Source organism: Schistocerca cancellata, chromosome 11 (assembly GCF_023864275.1).
Source record: "Schistocerca cancellata isolate TAMUIC-IGC-003103 chromosome 11, iqSchCanc2.1, whole genome shotgun sequence".
NCBI lineage: Eukaryota > Metazoa > Arthropoda > Insecta > Orthoptera > Acrididae > Schistocerca > Schistocerca cancellata.
The window spans coordinates 69,704,616-69,726,004 of NC_064636.1; the positions used below are offsets into that span (position 1 = coordinate 69,704,616).

General features: G+C 45.4%; 1 protein-coding gene across 3 annotated transcripts in view; it reads left to right on the forward strand.

The window, feature by feature from the left end:
* LOC126108851 (alpha-mannosidase 2) overlaps positions 1-21,389 on the forward strand; it is an 880,291-nt gene that overhangs the window by 578,339 nt on the left and 280,563 nt on the right. For all 3 annotated transcript variants that reach the window (XM_049914220.1, XM_049914219.1, XM_049914218.1), the window contains exon 5: positions 14,656-14,789. In XM_049914220.1, the coding sequence (XP_049770177.1) occupies positions 14,656-14,789 (134 nt within the window). The remainder of the gene's footprint in view (positions 1-14,655; positions 14,790-21,389) is intronic.

Genomic DNA, 21,389 nt, shown 5'->3' on the forward strand with positions numbered 1-21,389 from the left:
TCGTGTTATCAGACCGGCTTGTGCGAGCCCGAGGTTGTTTCGGTTTGTTGTCACACAATGTTCTGCCTTCATTAAACTGTCGCACCCACGAACGCACTTTCGACACGTCCATAACTCCGTCACCACACGTCTCCTTCAACTGTCGATGAATTTCAATTGGTTTCACACCACGCAAATTCAGAAAACGAATGATTGCACGCTGTTCAAGTAAGGAAAACGTCGCCATTTTAAGTATTTAAAACAGTTCTCATTCTCGCCGCTGGCGGTGAAATTCCATCTGCCGTACGGTGCTGCCATCTCTGGGACGTATTGACAATGAACGCGGCCTCATTTTAAAACAATGCGCATGATTCTATCTCTTTCCAGTCCGGAGAAAAAAATCGTATTTCGTGCTCACTCACGGTCATGTTGTGGGCATCTGTTCAAAGAATGGGACCTTCTGAGGTACTTCTTCGCAGTTTATTTACCCCCACATGAAATTTGTTGTAAGTAACCGAGTGCAGTTCAAAAGGAAGAGTGGCGCACAGTGTCTTCGTCAGAATTTATCACCACTTAATCAGTGATATAAAACATCTGACAGACAACAAAGTTCAAATTGAAAAAGATTCTCCTACACAGCTCCTTGTATTCCGTAGAAGAATTTCTGTTAAGTACTACATTGAGGTCGGACCTTTTTTTGCCCGGTTTAGTGTCGCAGATCGTCGTGAAATGGACTTAACAAATGGTTCAAATGGCTATAAGCACTTTAGGACTTGACACCTGAGGTTATCAGTCCCCTAGACTTAGAACTACTTAAACGTAACTAACCTAAGGACATCACACACATCCCTGCCCGAGGCAGGATTCGAACCTGCGACCGTAGCAACAGTGCGGTTCCGGACTGAAGTGCCGAGAACCGCTCGACCACAGTGGCCGGCATGGACTTAACAGTTCGATGGAATTGTCCTGCAGAAATACTGAGTCATCCTGCTTCAATAGCCTTTCCTAATAGCGGAAGTGTTCTCAGTGCAGGACTGTTTGTGAACTGACCTCTCGATTATGTCCTGTAAATGAAACTTCCTGGCAGATTAAAACTGTGTGCCGGACCGAGACTCGAACTCGGGACCTTTGCCTTTCGCGGGCAACTGCTCTACCATCTGAGCTACCGAAGCACGACTCACGCCCGGTCCTCACAGCTTTACTTCTGCCGTATCTCGTCTCCTACCTTCCAAACTTTACGGAAGCTCTCCTGCGAACCTTGCAGAACTAGCACTCCTGAAAAAAAGGATATTGCGAAGACATGGCTTAGCCACAGCCTGGGGGATGTTTCCAGAACGAGATTTTCACTCCGCAGCGGAATGTGCGCTGATATGAAACTTCCTGGCAGATTAAAACTGGAAGATAAGAGACGAGGTACTGGCAGAAGTAAAGCTGTGAGGACGGGGCGTGAGTCGTGCTTGGGTGGCTCAGACGGTAGAGCACTTGCCCGCGAAAGGCAGAGGTCCCGAGTTCGAGTCTCGGTCCGGCACACAGTTTTAATCTGTCAGGAAGTTTCATATCAGCGCGCACTCCGCTGCAGAGTGAAAATCTCATTCTGGAAAGATCCCCCAGGCTGTGGCTAAGCCATGTCTCCGCAATATCCTTTCTTTCAGGAGTGCTAGTTCTGCAAGGTTCGCAGGAGAGCTTCTGTTAAGTTCGGAAGGTAGGAGACGAGGTACCGGCAGAAATAAAGCTGTGAGGACGGGGCGTGAGTCGTGCTTGGGTAGCTCAGATGGTAGAGCACCTGACCGCGAAAGGTAAAGGTCCCGAGTTCGAGTCTCGGTCCGGCACACAGTTTTAATCTGTCAGGAAGTTTCATATCAGCGCACACTCCGCTGCAGAGTGAAAATCTCATTAGTCCTGTAAATGTTCGATAGCATTAATGTCGGGCAATCTTGATGGCCAAACTATTCGCTCCAATTGCGAAGAATTGTGGTCCGGTGTTTGGGAACATGAAGTCCACGAATGTCTGCAAATGGTTCTCAGGTAGCTGAAGATAACCATTCCCAGTCAATGGTCGGTTCAGTTGGGCACAGTATAAAAACAGGTGACACCATTTTGCAGCCACCACCAGCTCGCATAGTGTCTTGTTGACAACTAGGGTCCATGACGTCATGCGCTCTGCTCCACGCTCGAGCCTCATCTGGTCAGGCCACGGTTTTGGAGTCGTCTACGGTCCAAGCGACACGGTCACATCGGAAACCTTTTCATGCGGGTAACCTGGGTAGAAATGACCACCGCCAACGTAGCCGTTTTGTACATTGCGTACGCGAGGCTACCGGCGTCTGTATATGTGCATATCGCTCTCCGTAACATTTGTCACCTCAGTGTCTAGATTAAATAAAAAACACCTGTAAATAGACGGCATGTAACCATATTTACATAGGAATGATTAATATGAATGGAAAACGGCTCGTCGCGTGTCATTACAATATGTCGTACAAATGATGCACAGAGTATCAAGTATTAAAAAGAAATTTAATCCTGCTTAACGAAAGGATATAGAGTTAGCACTGTCCACTATTGATTCTCACGCAAAACTAGATTGTGCCGTTACGAATTTACACTTTTCTGTCTCTAGAGTTACACTACTGGCCATTAAAATTGCTACACCACGAAGATGGCGAGCTACAGACGCAAAGTTTAACCGACAGGAAGAAGATGCAGTGATATGCAAATGATAAGCTTTTCAGAGCACTAACACAAGGATGGCACCTGCAACGTGCTGACATGAGAAAAGTTTCCAACCGATTTGTCATGCACAAACAGCGGTTGACCGCTGTTGCTTGGTGAAACATTGTTGTGGTGCCTCGTGTAAGGAGGAGAAATGCGTACCATCACGTTTGATAAAGGTCGGATTGTAGCCTCTCGCGATTGCGGTTTATCGTATCGCGACATTGCTGCTCGCGTTGGTCCAGATCCAATGACTGTTACCAGAATATGGAATCGGTGGGTTCAGGAGGGTAATACGGAACGCTGTGCTGGATCCCAACGGCCTCGTATCACTAGCAGTCGAGATGACAGGCATCTTATCCGCACGGGTGTAACGGATCGTGCAGTGACATCTCGATCCCTGAGTCAACAGATGGGGACGTTTGCAAGACGACAACCATCTGCACGAACAGTTCGACGACGTTTCCAGCAGCACGGACTATCAGCTCGGAGACCATGGCTATGGTTACCCTTGACACTGCATTACAGACAGGAGCGCCTGCGATGGTGTACTCGACGATGAACCTGGGTGCACGAATGGCAAAACGTCATTTTTTCTGATGAATCCAGGTTCTGTGTACAGCATCACGATGGTCGCATCCGTGTTTGGCGACATCGCGGTGAACGCACACTGGAAGCGTGTGTTCGTCGTCGCCATACTGGCGTATCACCCGGCGTGGTGGTGTGGGGTGCCATCGGTTACACGTCTCGCTCACCTCTTGTACGCATTGACGGCACTTTGAACAGGGGACGTTACATTTCAGATGCGTTACGACCCTGGCTCTACCCTTCATTCGATCCCTGCGAAACTCTATATTTCAGCAGGATAATGCACGACCGCACGTTGCTGGTCCTGTACGGGCCTTTCTGGATACATAAAATGTTCAACTGTTGCCCTGGCCGGCACATTCTCCAGATGTCTCATCAATAGAAAACGTCTGGTCAATGGTGGGCGAGCAACTGGCTCGTCACAATACGCCAGTCACTACTCTTGATGAATTGTGGTATTGTGTTGACGCTGCATGGGCAGCTGTACCTGTACACGCCATCCGAGCTCTGTTTGACTCAATGCCCAGGCGTATCAAGGCCGTTATTACGGCCAGAGGTGGTTGTTCTGGGTATTGATTTCTCAGGATCTATGCACCCAAATTGCATGAAAATGTAATCACATATCAGTTGTAGTATAATATATTTGTCCAATGAATACCCGTTTGTCATCAGCATTTCTTCTTGGTATAGCAATTTTACTGGCCAGTAGTGTAAATAGCTGTAGCGGTAATGCATACTGTGGGTCTCGCTCTGTTTACATCAGTCTGTGGTTGTCGCTGCTGAATGTTCCTAGTTTAGTCGTCCGGATTGCGCGCGCCATTCTAATGAGGGAAAAACCTGAAAAAAAAAAATCAAACACGGTGACTCGTGTGTGCACAGAGAACGCCGGTGCCAAATATCGCAGATGTGGCGGCGTGTGGCTGTGTAATTACCGCGTTAGCCGTGCAAATATGCAGCTGGTTACCAGAGCTTTAACAGCACAAACACGCCGGCTCCTGAAGCGTCACTGCCATCCCGCCAGTGCCGCTAAACGCGAAAGCGAGAGCTGACGATGGGCTGCTAGGGCGAAACGCACCTGCCCACCAAAGCTGCGTCAGCCATTGTACGACTTAGCACACTCTACAGATGCAGTACGTGGTACAACAGTCACCGTCTTAATACGTCATAACTTTATGATTATTTCTGAACCGGAAAAATATCAATAAAACACAGAGGTTCAAAAGGTACCACCTGTACACGTAAAATCCGGGATGAGGCGAAATCTAAGTAATAGATAACTGCAGCAGATTTCTCAAATTTTAACGGTATATTCTCTCGGAAGTTACCTAGAAGTGTCGTCTTTCCGTTTTCAAAAATGTTGAAATGTGTGTCAAATCTTATGGGACTTAACTGCCAGTGATGTGTCGGCAGACGTGCCAACACTGTTTTGTTGGAGGAGACCGAAATACACGCTATATGCTCACGCAGGCTGGCGTGAGGTCTGAAACAGGATACGTAATGAATGCTATAAAGAAAAGTACGTAGCTTCTGGAATACTTAACTTTAATCCACATTTGTAGAACATTGCTCTTGATGATACAGAACTATTATAGCAATTGAATACGGCGCCTTGCTAGGTCGTAGCAACTGTAGCTGAAGGATAAGCTAACTATCGTCTCGGCAAATGAGAGCGTAATTCTCAGTGAACCATGGCTAGCAACGTCGGCTGTACAACTGGGGCGAGTGCTAGTACGTCTCACTAGACCTGCCGTGTGGTGGCGCTCGGTCTGCCATCACTGACAGTGGCGACACGCGGGTCCGTCGTATACTAGCGGACCGCGGCCGATTTAAAAGCTACCACCTAGCAAGTGTGGTGTCTGGCGGTGACACCACAGCCAAGGTCATCAGTCCCTAAGCTTACACACTACTTAACCTAAATTACCCTAAGGACAAACACGCACACACATGCCCGAGGGAGGACTCGAACCTCCGCCGGGACCAGCCGCACAGTTCGTGACTGCAGCGCCCAAGACCGCTCGGCTAATCCCGCGCGGCATCCGTTTTCATAAATCTTTGTTGGTTCATGGGCGGTTCCTTAGAAAATCTCAAACAAAGCATTTTTTCCCGTTTTTCGTAACGAAACGGAGCAATGCACAGCAAGTGTCTGTAATTTTTATGATATATTCCTAAGATCCCTATCTCGAACAACCACAAAGTTATCCAGATATCGTTATCAGTTTCAGAGATACACAGGCTGAAAGTTACTGTGGTGTCACCGCCAAACACCACACTTGCTAGGTGGTAGCCTTTAAATCGGCCGCGATCCGTTAGTATACGTCGGACCCGCGTGTCGCCACTGTCAGTGATTGCAGACCGAGCGCCGCCACACGGCAGGTCTAGAGAGACTTCCTAGCACTCGACCCCAGTTGTACAGCCGACTTTGCTAGCGATGGTTCACTGACAAATTACGCTCTCATTTGCCGAGACGATAGTTAGCATAGCCTTCAGCTACGTCATTTGCTACGACCGAGCAAGGCGCCATTACCAGTTACTATTGATGCTGTAAAACATGTACCGTCAAGAGCGATGTTCACCAATTATGGATTAGAGTTAAGTATTCCAGCAGCTACGTACCTTTTTTGCTAGTCTAATTTCCTTGACCTGTTCCAGACCTCACGCCAGCCTGCGTGAGCTAAAACGCGTCCCTTTCGGCTTCCTCTCATACCGGGTTGGCTCTCTTGCCAATCCACAACAGTTACCCTACTTGTACATGTAAAATACGCAAGTAAAATCCGGTGTGAGGCAGAAACGTAGTTTACAAAATGACGCATCACGGAGAAATATGCTATGAAGTGTCGCCTTTATCATCAGAAGCCGGCCGCTGTGACCGAGCGGGTCTAGGCGCTTCAGACCGGAACCGCGTTCCCGCTGCGGTCTCAGGTTCGAATCCTGCCTCGGGCCTGGGTGTGTGTGATGTCCATAGGTTAGTTAGGTTTAAGTAGTTCTAAGTTTTAGGCGACTGATGACCTCAGATGTTAAGTCCCATAGTGCTTAGAGCCATTTGAATTTATCCAGATATCTTTATCAGCTTCAGAGATACGTAGGGTGAAAGTTACGCTACTTGTGTACGTAAAATACGCAAGTAAAATCCGGTGTGAGGCAGAAACGTAATTTACAAAATGACACATCACGGAGAAATATGCTGTGAAGTGTCTCCTTTATCATGAGGAGGGTTTCGGAACTCTTGGTTGTGCATGCAAAATTCTTGTGCATTTAAAATCCATTCTGAAGTATAAAATTAGTTTTGGGTTATTTGAAGTTCAAATAAGTAAACTACCAAGACTTTACTGACCCATAAAGTTTTATTCATATGAGTGACATGCCTGCCGTAGCAAGAAAAGAAGGGAACCAGGCGAAAAATGCTCCTATCGGCGCACAAAAGAGGAGGATATACTCTGCTTTAAAAGACTAACTGAAAAGTGGGGTACTAGCTCCCTCTTCTCGGCATTAAAAAAAAAAAAAAAAGCCTACAAATTGTGGCATTCGGACATGTTAGCGCTTTCTTGCGCTGGGAGGAGGAAACAGTGGCATTGGACAAGGCACGGAAAAGTAATAAATACCGGAAAATAGCAGACAGTGGTTGTGGTATAGAAAGAGTGAAGGAGGCAAGGGCCATGTAAGAGAAGCAGTGGGACGCAATGGCAGCGGAACGTAGCTGACAGTGAGAGAATAGTTCTAGGAAAAGAGTGAGCAGACAGTGGCAGTGAGAGAGGAGTAAACAGAAGAAGAAAGTGGGAGAGGGCCAATGATAATGAGAGACAGAGTGTATGATAATGAGAACAATGAAAAGAGAGATAGTGACAGTGAGAAAAGGCAGTAGCAGTAGGAAGGAAGGAATAAGAGATCAGCAGTAAGAGGCAGACTGTAAGTAGTAGCACAGAACGAAGGGGATTGTGGCTGTGACATGGGAGACAGGGACAGTTAGAGAGATGATCAGGTTCCATACTCTGAGGAGCGTATGGGACGATTCGGGAGACCCGCACCGCCGTACTAGGCAAGGTCCTAGTGGATGGGGTTTGCCATTGCCTTCCTCCGACCGTAACGCGGATGAATGATGATGATGCAAACGACACAACAACATCCAGTCGTCTCGAGGTAGGAAAAATCCCTGACCCCACTGGGAATCGAACCCGGGACCCCGTGCTCGGGAAGCACGAACGCTGCCGCAAGACCACGAGCTGCAGATAGAGAGAAATAAAGAGATAATGACAATAGGTTGGGATGAATGGGTGGGCGAGGAAGGGCAGCTGTGAGTGGATGAGTATGAGAGCCGTACAGCGATGGACTAGTTGGTGTGAGTAAGTTACAGTTAGTGGAGTATGTTGGAGTTTTAGGTAATTTGAATATATTTTCACCCTGAAAAAATTGTTGAGAAAATTTCTAAAGGTCATGAGGAAGGTAGAAAGAGGCATGCGTACCCTCGTTTTTAGTCGGTCTTTTAAATAAACACAAAGATATTCGCATTTTTTGTGCTTTGATACAAGCATTTTTCCGTTGGTGTGACCTACGTTACGAATGGTAGTGATTAGTCTGCTGACTGCTTTAATGCACCCCGCTATAAATTCCTCTCGTGCACTGATCTTTTCATCTCAGAGTAGCACTTGCAACCCGTGTCATCCGTAATTTTTTGGATGTATTCCACTCCCTGACTTCCCGTACTGTTCTTATCCATTACAGCTCCCTCTAGTGGGATGAGAGCTATTTCCTGATGCCTTTGCAGGTGTCCTATCACCGTCATTGTTTGCAATATTTTCCTCTCCTTGCCAATTCTGCGGAGAATCTCCTCACTCCAAATCTGAACGTAACTTTACCTGATATTCAACATCTTTCTGTAGAACTGCGTCTAAAAAGAAATGGCTCTAAGCACTATGGGACTTAACATCTGAGGTCATCAGTCCCCTAGAACTTACAAGGGAACCTCCCCATCGCACCCCCTTCAGATTTAGTTATAAGTTGGCACAGTGGATAGGCCTTGAAAAACTGAACACAGATCAATCGAGAAAACAGGAAGAAGTTGTGTGGAACTATGAAAAAAATAAGCAAAATATACAGACTGAGTAGTCCATGTGCAACTTAGGCAATATCCAGGACAACGTGCACTCAGGAACGTCGTGGTCACGCGGTTAGCGTGAGCAGCTGTGGAACGAGAGGTCCTTGGTTCAATTCTATCCTCGCCTAAAAAGTTTTAATTTCTTTATTTTCGCAAAGTTATGATCTGTCCGTTCATTCATTGACGTCTCTGTTCACTGTAATAAGTTTAGTGGCTGCGTTTTTCGACTGCACGGCAAAACCGTGCGATTAGTAGACGAAAGGACATGCCTCTCCAATGGGAACCGAAAACATTTGATCGCAAGGTCATAGGTCAACCGATTCCTCCACAGGAAAACACGTCTGATATATTCTATACGACACTGGTGACGGCATGTGCGTCACATGACAGGAATATGTTGTCGACCCACCTAACTTGTACACTTGGCGAATGGGTAAAAAGATTCTTCTATCTTGCTTGATTTAGGTTTTCTTGTGAATGTGATAATCACTCCCAAAAAAGTGATGAAAACATAAGAGTTTGTCACATAAACTGCAACAAATGAATGCAACAGTTTGACAGTCGCACAGTTTTCCCTGTGCTCTGTCAAAACATATGTTCTTAACGTTTTCAAATTTTTCCGTGTGTAGATCGTCAAGTCCTGCATATGTCCAAGCAAATCTGAACATGTCCTGGAATTTTGGAGAGCGAAGTTGATTATGTGTGAGTACCTGAACTTTGATAATTGTCTGGAAATAAAAAATTAAAACCTTCACTCGAGGGAAGACTTGAACCAAGTACCTCTCTTTCCGCAGCTGCTCACGCTAACCACGGGACCACGACGCTCCTGAACTCAATTGTTCCCTAATGTTGCCTATCTTTCGCATGGACTACTCAGTTTGTATATTTTGCTTATTTTTTTCATAGTTCCACACAACTTCTTCCTGTTTTCTCGATTGATCTGTGTTCCGTTTTTCAAGGCCTATCCACTGTGCCAACTTATAACTAAATCTGAGGGGGGTGCGATGGGGAGGTTCCCTTGTTAGAACTACTTAAACCTAACTAACCTAAGAACATCACACACATCCATGCCCGAGGGAGGATTCGTAGCGGTCGCGCGGTTCCAAACTGTAGCGCCTAGAACCGCTCGGCCATGTCGGCCGATGAACCGCGTCTCAGACGCTTCGATTCTGCTTTTCCCAGATTGTACTGCAGTACATGATTCACTACCATACAATGCTGTGCTCTACACGTATAGGTACATTCTCAGAAATTTATTCCACAAGTTAAGGCCGATGTTTGATGCCAGCAGAATTCTTTTGGCCATGAGTACGCTTGTTATGTCCTACTTGCTTTGCCTGTCACATGTTATTTTACTTTCAAGGTAGCGCAATTCATTGACTTCATACTATTCACGGCTCCTCCAGTTTGGTGTTAAATTTTTTGCTAACATTTATCCTGAAACTCCTCATTACTTTCACCATTCTTCAGCTTATCTCTCTTTGGTTTAACTTAAATCTATATTCTGTAGCACCGCGCGCGGTTTGTTTGTTTGTTTTGTTTTGCATTAGGGTGCAAAAACAACTGGGGTTATACATCTACATCTACATCTATACTCCGCGAGCCACCTTACGGTGTGTGGCGGAGGGTACTTATTGTACCACTATCTGATCCCCCCTTCCCTGTTCCATTCACGAATTGTGCGTGGGAAGAACGACTGCTTGTAAGTCTCCGTATTTGCTCTAATTTCTCGGATCTTTTCGTTGTGATCATTACGCGAGATGTATGTGGGCGGTAGTAATATGTTGCCCATCTCTTCCCGGAATGTGCTCTCTCGTAATTTCGATAATAAACCTCTCCGTATTGCGTAACGCCTTTCTTGAAGTGTCCGCCACTGGAGCTTGTTCAGCATCTCCGTAACGCTCTCGCGCTGACTAAATGTCCCCATGACGAATCGCGCTGCTTTTCGCTGGATCATGTCTATCTCTTCTATTAATCCAACCTGGTAAGGGTCCCATACTGATGAGCAATACTCAAGAATCGGACGAACAAGCGTTTTGTAAGCTACTTCTTTTGTCGATGAGTCACATTTTCTTAGACTTCTTCCTATGAATCTCAACCTGGCGCCTGCTTTTCCCACTATTTGTTTTATGTGATCATTCCACTTCAGATCGCTCCGGATAGTAACTCCTAAGTATTTTACGGTCGTTACCGCTTCCAATGATTTACCACCTATGGCATAATCGTACTGGAATGGATTTCTGCCCCTATGTATGCGCATTATATTACATTTATCTACGATTAGGGAAAGCTGCCAGCTGTCGCACCATGCATTAATCCTCTGCAGGTCTTCCTGGAGTACGTCTTCTGATGTTGCTACTTTCTTGTAGACAACCGTGTCATCTGCAAATAGCCTCACGGAGCTACCGATGTTGTCAACTAAGTCATTTATGTATATTGTAAACAATAAAGGTCCTATCACGCTTCCTTGCGGTACTCCCGAAATTACCTCTACATCTGCAGATTTTGAACCGTTAAGAATGCCATGTTGTGTTCTTTCTTCTAGGAAATCCTGAATCCAATCACAAACCTTGTCCGATATTCCGTAAGCTCGTATTTTTTTCACTAAACGTAAGTGCGGAACCGTATCAAATGCCTTCCTGAAGTCCAGGAATACGGCATCAATCTGCTCGCCAGTGTCTACGGCACTGTGAATTTCTTGGGCAAATAGGGCGAGCTGAGTTATACGCGCCCAAATGAAAATCATAGAACACGAAGATGGAGAGGAGTTAAAAAAACAACTTTACGTCAGTCACGACTGACATAAGAGAAGACAGTTGAAAACAGGAACGCGGAGAAAGGTCTAAAAAAAGAGACCATACAGAAACGGAGGTACAAAACTAAAAATTAGGTGGCCTTCGCCATACTGCTTTGGCGGATAAAAAGTTGAACGCCGGCCGAAGTGGCCGTGCGGTTAAAGGCGCTGCAGTCAGGAACCGCAAGACCGCTACGGTCGCAGGTTCGAATCCTGCCTCGGGCATGGATATTTGTGATGTCCTTAGGTTAGTTAGGTTTAACTAGTTCTAAGTTCTAGGGGACTGATAACCTCGGCAGTTGAGTCCCATAGTGCTCAGAGCCATTTGAACCATTTGAGCCAAAAGTAGAACGCGGTCGACACCCCGCGCGTGATCTGCTGAAACTGCCGATAACCCAGACGGCCGACCAAAGCGGAAACGTAAACGACTAAAAAATGAGCATTCATTCAGGAAGTGGCGGACTGTTAATACTTGGGCGTAATGTGTGCAAAGTGGGCGCCGCGCGGAGTAGCCGCGCGGTCTGAGCGCCTTGTCACGGTTCGCGCGGCTCCCGCCGTCGGAGGTTCGAGGCCTCCCTCGGACATGGGCGTGTGTGTCGTCCTTAGCGTAAGATAGTTTAAGTTAGATTACGTAGTGTGTAAGCCTATCGACCGATGACCTCAGTTTGGCCCCATGCGAACTTACCACAAATGTCAACATTTATATTCTGTACTCTTTAGACTGACCGGAATACTCTCTTTCAAATTCTAAAGGTGGCAGGGGTAAAATACAGGGAGCGAAAGGCTATTTACAATTTGTACAAAAACCAGATGGCAGTTATAAGAGTCGAGGGGCATGAAAGGGAAGCAGCGGTTGCGAAGGGAGTAAGACAGGGTTGTAGCCTCTCCCCGATGTTATTCAATCTGTATATTGAGCAAGCAGTAAAGGAAACAAAAGAAAAATTCGGAGTAGGTATTAAAATCCATGGAGAAGAAATAAAATCTTTGAGGTTCGCCGATGACATTGTAATTCTGTCAGAGACAGCAAAGGACTTGGAAGAGCAGTTGAACGGAATGGACAGTGTCTTGAAAGGAGGGTATAAGATGAACATCAACAAAAGCAAAACGAGGATAATGGAATGTGGTCGAATTAAGTCGGGTGATGTTGAGGGTATTAGATTAGGAAATGAGACACTTAAAGTAGTAAAGGAGTTTTGCTATTTGGGGAGCAAAATAACTGATGATGGTCGAAGTAGAGAGGATATAAAATGTAGACTGGCAATGGCAAGGAAAGCGTTTCTCAAGAAGAGGAATTTGTTAACATCGAGTATAGATTTAAGTGTCAGGAAGTCATTTCTGAAAGTATTTGTATGGAGTGTAGCCATGTATGGAAGTGAAACATGGACGGTAAATAGTTTGGACAAGAAGAGAATAGAAGCTTTCGAAATGTGGTGCTACAGAAGAATGCTGAAGATTAGATGGGTAGATCACGTAACTAATGAGGAAGTATTGAATAGGATTGGGGAGAAGAGAAGTTTGTGGCACAACTTGACCAGAAGAAGGGATCGGTTGGTAGGACATGTTCTGAGGCATCAAGGGATCACCAATTTAGTATTGGAGGGTAGCGTGGAGGGTAAAAATCGTAGGGGGAGACCAAGAGATGAATACACTAAGCAGATTCAGAAGGATGTAGGATGCAGTAGGTACTGGGAGATGAAGAAGCTTGCACAGGATAGAGTAGCATGGAGAGCTGCATCAAACCAGTCTCAGGACTGAAGACCACAACAACAACAACAACTCGTTAGACTTGTCATTCTGCTGAACATGCCATGTAATTCTTCCTGACATTCAGTGTGGATGACATTGTCTTCGCTGAATCTTATCATTGACATATTGTTATTATTATTATTATTATTATTATTATTATTATTGATTTGTTGTCATCCTGCAGGCGGGTGTGGTCGAGCGGTTCTAGGAGCTTCAGTCTGGAACCACGTGACCGCTACGGTCGCCGGTTCGAATGCTGCCTCGGGCATGGATGTGTGTGATGTCCCTAGGTTAGTTAGGTTTAAGTAGTTCTAAGTTCTAGGGGACTGATGACCTCAGATGTTATGTCCCATAGTGCTCAGAGGCATTTGAGCCAATTTGTTGTCATCCTGAATTTTTGTCGGACTGTTGTGGTAGTACTGTTCATAAATTAAGAGCGAAAGACAAGTACCTGTTATACATTCGGATGATTACTTTTAAAATGGTGTATTTTTCTGAAATGAGATTTATTGGAAGTAATGCTAAAATGATGAACTAAGTAGTGGTAGAAGCGAATTATTATTACTGTATTAAAATTTTTTTTATTGTTCTTATAATTAAAATCCTTGGCATCTATAACAAGTTAAAACTGGATGTGACCAGAAGCTACATTTGGTTTAGTCAGGGGGTTTGTTCTGAATTAAACCGTGACTGTGCCCCCATCCCATAACCGAATCCTATACCCATGTTTGATGTAAAATGTAAACACATAGCATTATGCCATAGTCAAGACTGTTGTAGTTTGAAAGACGGTACGTTATCCTGGCAGCATAGATATTCGTATTCTGTGAAGCTCTGCAGTGCAGTGTATGAAACACAGCTTTTCCGATTAGCAGCTACTTTAAAATAAGAATAAACTCACAAAATCCAAAGGTAAAAAAAAAAATGTGCTGGATCGGGACCCGAACCCGGTTATCCGTCTTGTCACGAGCGGTCGCCTTAACATTTTTTTGTTTTTTGTTTTATTGTTGATCTCATTTTGTTTGGTATTGTTCTTTCTATTTGTTCGGGGTGGACGTCCCATGACGCATGTTCAAGTTCATCGTTGTTCCATTAACTCGTTTTTTGTTAATTACAGATGGCAGGTAACCCTCTGACAGAACAGGCCGAGCTACGGAGCCGACGCCACTTCAGCTTTCCGAGCACGCTTCCAGGAGCGGCCCAGTCCGCAGCTCGTGGCCTAGTGGCTAGAGTTGTTGTCTGTGGATCACGGGGTCCCGGGTTCGATTCCCGGCCGGGTATGGGCATTTTCTCTGCCCAGGGACTGGGTGTTTGCACTGCCCTCATCATTTCATCATCATCATTATCATTCGTAACAGTGGCTAGATTGGACTGAGTTAAAGGTTGGACTGTGTGTATATTGGGACTTCGTACGGGCGCTTACGACCGCTCAGTTGAGCGCCGCAAAAACCAACCATCATCATCAGTATCGGCCCAAATCTCTATTTGTGCTGCTGTCTCCTCTCCAGCTCCTGGAAGCGTGTCCGGATAGCCGAAGTTGTTCATGTGGCCGGTCGCAGCAAGCAGGGTATTGGGGTTCAAGTTGCACTCCGGCACAAAGTGTATTTTTTTCTGAATATTCTACGGGTGATGAAGAACATATATTGTGTGAAGTTGGGGAAACGGCGTCTGTAAAGAGCGAGTGAATACTCTGTATGTGTTGGTTGGCGGGAGTGGAGTAAGCAGTTGTGGTGTTTTTGGTGTGCAGGGCTCACCCGACGAAGCGGCGAGTGGTGCGCCGGCTGCTGGAGGAGGGCCGGCTGGAGATGACGACCGCTGGCTGGGTGATGACCGACGAGGCCACCTCCCACCTGTACGCCATGCTGGACCAGCTCATCGAGGGTGCGTATACCAGCTCGGCTCTGGGGCCAGTACTGTTCTGTGACCCACCCTGCTCTACCTTGTTTGCACCTACATCTGGACTCCTTGACAAAAAAGTCAAGCACCCAGCAGACATGATCGGATGTCAGTGTACACTGTAAGACAAAAAGGAAGGAATTATCAGAATAGGATGTAGAGCGGTAGATGTGATGTACATGTACAGACAAACAAACCATTACAGTTTCAGAAAATTTGATGATATATTCAAGAGAAAGAGATTCACGAATATTGCAAGTCACTAACGAGTCGACCCACCTCTGGCCATTAAGCAAGTAGTTATTTGGCTTGGCATTGATAAAGTTGTCGAATGTCCTCCTGAGGAATATAGAGCCCAATTCTGTCCAACTGGTGCGTTAGCTCGTCAAAATCCTCAGTTGGTTGGAGGTTGGTTGGAGGGACCTGCATGTAATGCTCCACACTCTCTCAATTGGGAAGAAATCCGGAGACCTCGCTGGGCAAAGAATGGTTTGGCAACCACGAGGACAAGAATAGAAACTCTCGCCGTGTGCGGCCGAGCATTATCTTGTTGAAATACACTACTGGCCATTAAAATTGGTACACCACGAAGATGAAGTGCTACAGACGTGAAATTTAACCGACAAGAAAAAGATGCTGTGACATGAAAATGATTAGCTTTTCAGAGCATTCGCACAAGGTTGGCGCCGGTGGCGACACCGACAACGTGCTGACACGAGGAAAGTTTCCAGCCGATTTCTACAGACAGCAGTTGACCGGCGTTGCCTGGTAAAACGTTGTAGTGATGCCTGGTGTAAGGAGGAGAAATGCGTACCATCACGTTTCCGACTTTGATAAGGGTCGGATTGTAGCCTATCGCGATTGCGGTTTATCGTATCGCGACATTGCTGATCGCGTTGGTCGAGATCCAATGAGTGTTAGCAGAATATGGAATCGGTGGGTGCAGGAGGGTAATACGGAACGCCGTGCTGGATCCCAACGGCCTCGTATCACTAGCAGTCGAGATGACAGGCATCGTATCCGCATGCCTGTAACGCATCGGGCAGCCACGTCTCGATCCCTGAGTCAACAGATGGGGACGTTTGCAAGACAACAACCATCTGCGCGAACAGTTCGACGACGTTTGCAGCAGCATGGCCTATCAGCTCGGAGACCGTGGCTGCGGTTACCCTTGACCCTGCACCCCAGACAGGAGCGCCTGCGATGGTGTACTCGACGACGAACGTGGGTGCACGAATGGCAAAACGTCATTTTTTCGGATGAATCCAGGTTCTGTTTACAGCATTGTGATGGTCGCATCCGTGTTTGGCGACATCGCGGTGAACGCACAATGGAAGCGTGTATTCGTCATCGCCATACTGGCGTATCACCTGTCGTGATGGTATGGGGTGCCATTGGTTACACGTCTCGGTCACCTCTTGTTCGCATTGACAGCGCTTTGAACAGTGGGCGTTGCATTTCACATGTGTTACGACCCGGGGCTCTACCCTCCATTCGATCCCTGCGAAACCCTACGTTTCAGCAGGATAATGCACGACCGCATGTTGCAGGTCCTGTACGGGCCTTTTGGATACAGGAAATTTTCGACTGCTGCCCTGGCCAGCACATTCTCCAGATCTCTCACCAATTTAAAACGTCTGGTCAGTGGTGACCGAGCAACTGGCTTGTCACAATACGCCAGTCACTACTCTTGAAGAACTGTGGTATCGTGTTGAAGCTGCATGGGCAGCTGTACCTGTACACGCCATCCGAGCTCTGTTTGAGTCAATGCCCAGGCGATTCGAGGCCGTTATTACGGCCAGAGTTGGTTGTTCTGGGTACTGATTTCTCAGGATCTATGCACCCAAATTGTGTGAAAATGTAATCACATGTCAGTTCTAGTATAATATATTTGTCCAGTGAATACCCGTTTATCATCTGCATTTCTTCTTGGTGTAGCAATTTTAATGGCCAGTAGTGTATAATTCCAGGATGGCTTGCCATGAAGGGCAATAAAACGGGACCCAGAATATCGTCGATGTACCACATTGCTGTAATGGTGTTGCGCATGACAGCCAAAGGGGACCTACTATGAAATGAAAAGACACCCAGACTATCACTCATGGTTGTAGGGCCATATAGCGAGTGACAGACTTGATGGTATCCCCCTGCTGTGAAGGGCGTCCCCAGACCTATCTTGGCCTGGAATCTCATTGTTTGGAGTAGAATTGTCTTCAGTGATGCGTCCTGCTTCGAACTGAACCTCGATGACCAGAGGACATGTCTGACGACATCCACAACAGCAGTGGGATACCAACCTGACTGTTGCTAGCAAAGTCCCATCATCCAGAAGTGATGATCTGGCGTTCCATTTCTTTTCATAGCAGGACCGCTTTGAAACTTCCTGGCAGATTAAAACTGTGTGCCAGACCGAGACTCGAACTAGGGACCGTTGCCTTTCGCGGGCAAGTGTTCTACTGCGAAACGCAAAGGTCCACAGTTTGAGTCTCGGTGTGGCACACATTTTAATCTGCCAGGAAGTTTCATATCAGCGCCAACTCCGCTGCAGAGTGAAAATCTCATTCTAGGACCTCTTTGTTTGTCATTCACAACACCCTTAGAGCACAGCAGTACGTCAACGATATTCTACACCCCGTTTTTTTACCCTTCGTGGCAAGCAGTCCTGCGCTTACATTTCAGCAAGATAATGCCTGCCTGTACACGGTTTGTCTTCATGCTTATCAAACCCTACCTTGCCCAACAAGATCGTCGTATATATCTCTAACAATTGAGAACATTTGGTGCATGGTTGGCAGGGCCTTTCAACCATTTCGGGATTTTGACGATGTAACGTCCCAATTTGACAGAGTTTGGCAAGTTATCCCTCAGGAGGACAGCAAAAAATTCTCATCAATCAATGCCAAGCCCAATAACTGCTTGTGTAACGACGAGAGGTGACCTATAGGCATGATTGATTTACTCAGTTTGTGAAGCTCTGTCTGTTGAATGCATCATCCAATTTTTCTGAAACGTATGTAACATTTATCGATTTATCCATCATTTTGATTTGCAGCTCCTTGTATGGGCCATGTTAGCAGTTAAAATTGTTGGATGTGAGGTCCGCCAGTTATGCAAAACACCGTTTTTCTCAGTACCCAAACATGTTTCGGCACCACTGTGACATCATCAGTGGGTTTTCGTTTTTATTTATTCTGCAATGTGAACAGTTTTGTTAAGTGATTATAAAATTATGTGCATTTTTAGTTCAAACAACAAATCGTTTCTTTTTGTGAATGCCTTTACATTTGGTGTGCATAAATTTTCTGGATCACTTGTGTGTTAATTACTACAGGTAACTTGTCATCTGCAACCAAACGATGTTGATGAGGTTTCTTTTTTTTTTTCTGGGAGTTAACCTATCTTCTAGAATGTTATTCAGTTTTGCGCGATGTTTTCGCGCCTATATTCGTTTTTACTTACGTTTTGGTGTGGCAAGTACTTCTATTCTCTGCATAATGGTGAGGTGTTGTAATGCACACGTAACTATAACAAGTATTTTTCACAAATAACGTAGTTCACCTACGATAACAAGATTGTTCACAGAATAGGCAACATATTAAAGAAACAGAGACTCCAAATGGGATACAGAACGGAGAACACAACACAGAAAAAGATCAGAACACAAGAAAGACCCACTGATAAATTTAACAGGTCAGGAATATATGAACTCACATGCAACACTTGCCAGTCAGTATACGTAGGACAAACATGCAGAAACTTCAAAACAACATACTCGAAACATCTCAGAGCTTTAAAAAGCAACAGCTCCCGTAGCACATTTGCTGACCGCCTTATAGCCAACAACCACCACCCAACCACAATAGAAACAGACTTACGAATACTAAAACCCAGCCACAGCCTGTACAGCAAACTGACCATTGAGGAAAAGTTGAAGGCAATAGCGGAAGGAAAGCAGGTCTTAAACGAATACACTACACTCTGAAAGGGCACACTATTTAACACGTTAAAGGAACTTTACAAATAAAAACAGCCGCGCGGGATTAGCCTAGCGGTTTAAGGCACTGCAGTCATGGACTGTGCGGCTGGTACCGGCGGAGGTTCGAGTCCTCCCTCGGGCATGGGTGTGTGTGTTTGTCCTTAGGATAATTTAGGTTAAGTAGTGTGTAAGCTTAGGGACTGATGACCTTAGCAGTTAAGTCCCATAAGATTTCACACGTATTTGAAAATTTTTTAAAAAAAAAAAAAAAAACGGCACAAATAGATAAAGTCTACACACAAGTACACAGACTCACACATGTACACACACACACACGAAAAATAAATACCTGCAAAGACGCACCATTTGCACACAAATAGGAATAACATATAAAAGAGAACATACACAGCTAAGAAACACACAGAAAACACACACACAGACGCGCACACACAAACAAACAAACACACACACACACACACACACACACATACACACACACACACACCCTCACACACGAAGATAAAATGCAAACAATATTCAAATTTGGCGCCGAACTCTCTGGTTAACAAATGAACACTGACTGGGCTGGGACACATAACAAACCACAATCACACTGTGTTCTGGTGAAGTGAAAAGTGTCGCACTACGTTATTTGTGAAAAATACTTGTTATAGTTACGTGTGCATCACAACACCTCACCTTTATGCGGAGAATGGAAGTACTTGCCACATGGCCACACGAAAACGTAAGTAGAAACAAATGTAGGCGCGAAAACATCGCGAAAAACTGAATTAAATTCTAGAAGATAGATTGACTCCCAGAAAAAAAAATCTCATCAACATCGTTTGGTTGCAGATGACAAGTTACCTGCAGTAATTAACAGACAAGTGATCCAGAACATTCAAGCACACCAAATGTAAAAGTATTTACAAAAAGGAACGATCCTTTGTTTGAACTAAAAATGCACATAATTTTATAATCATTTAACCAAAATGTTGACACTGCAGAATAAATAAAAACGAAAACCCACTGATGATGGCACAGTGGTGCCGAAACATGTTTGGGTTCTGAGAAAAACGGTGTTTCGCATAACTGGCGGACCTCACGTCCAACAATTTATCGATTTCTTTACCATTCGCATAATAATTCCTTCGTAGTGGGTCATTTCCTTCTTTCTTTTTATCTTAAGAGTGTAATTTGGTACATGAACATACCGTCGGCGTGTATGTAAATGATTAGAGTTGCAGTTCACTGTCACTGCTAGAACAGCTAGCACACTGCATTAGTGTTGATCGTCTTTACTGCTGTCATCATGCCTGGTACAGTGTATAAGGGCCCTGAACAGTATAATATGTTACCTCTGTGAAGGACGTGCAGATGCTGCATACGTTGTTGTCGTTGTTGTTGTGGTCTTCAGTCCTGAGACTGGTTTGATGCAGCTCTCCATGCTACTCTATCCTGTGCAAGCTTCTTCATCTCCCAGTACCTACTGCAACCTACATCCTTCTGAATCTGCTTAGTGTACTCATCTCTTGCTCTCCCTCTACGATTTTTACCCTCCACGCTGCCCTCCAATACTAAATTGGTGATACCTTGATGCCTCAGAACATGACCTACCAACCGATCCCTTCTTGTCAAGTTGTGCCACAAACTTCTCTTCTCCCCAATTCTGTTCAATACCTCCTCATTAGTTATGTGATCTACCCATCTAATCTTCAGCATTCTTCTGTAGCACCACATTTCGAAAGCTTCTATTCTCTTCTTGTCTAAACTATTTATCGTCGACGTTTCACTTCCATACATGACTACACTCCATACAAATACTTTCAGGAACGATTTCCTGACATTTAAATCTATACTCGATGTTAACAAATTTTTCTTTTTCAGAAACGCCTTCCTTGCCATTGCCAGTCTACATTTTACATCCTCTCTACTTCGACCATCATCAGTTATTTTGCTCCCCAAATAGCAATACTCCTTTACTACTTTAAGTGGCTCATTTCCTAATCTAATTCCCTCAGCATCACCCGATTTAATTCGACTACATTCCATTATCCTCGTTTTGCTTTTGTTGATGTTCATCTTATACGTTCCTTTCAAGACACTGTCCATTCCGTTCAACTGCTCTTCCAAGTCCTTTGCTGTTTCTGACAGAATTACGATGTCATTAATCATACAGTAAAGCTGCATGCCCTGGGGAAAAATTACGGCTGTAGTTTCCCCTTGCTTTCAGCCGTTTGCAGTACCAGAACAGCAAGGCCATTTTGGTTACTGTTACAAGGCCAGATCAGTCAATCATCCAGACTGTTGCCCTTGCAACTACTGAAAAGGCTGCTGCCCCTCTTCAGGAACCACACGTTTGTCTGGCCTCTCAAGAGATACCCCTCCGTTGTGGTTGTACCTACGGTACGGCTATCTGTATCGCTGAGGCACGCAAGCCTCCCCACCAACGGCAAGGTCCATGGTTCATGGGGGGGGGGGGGGGGGGGCTGCATACGAGGTCTGTCTAAAAAGTATCCGACCTTAGATTTTGCCGCGCAAAATAGAGACGACAGCGCGGCGCCACTGTACACAGTAAAGGAAAGGACCTTTATGCGCATGCGTGGATT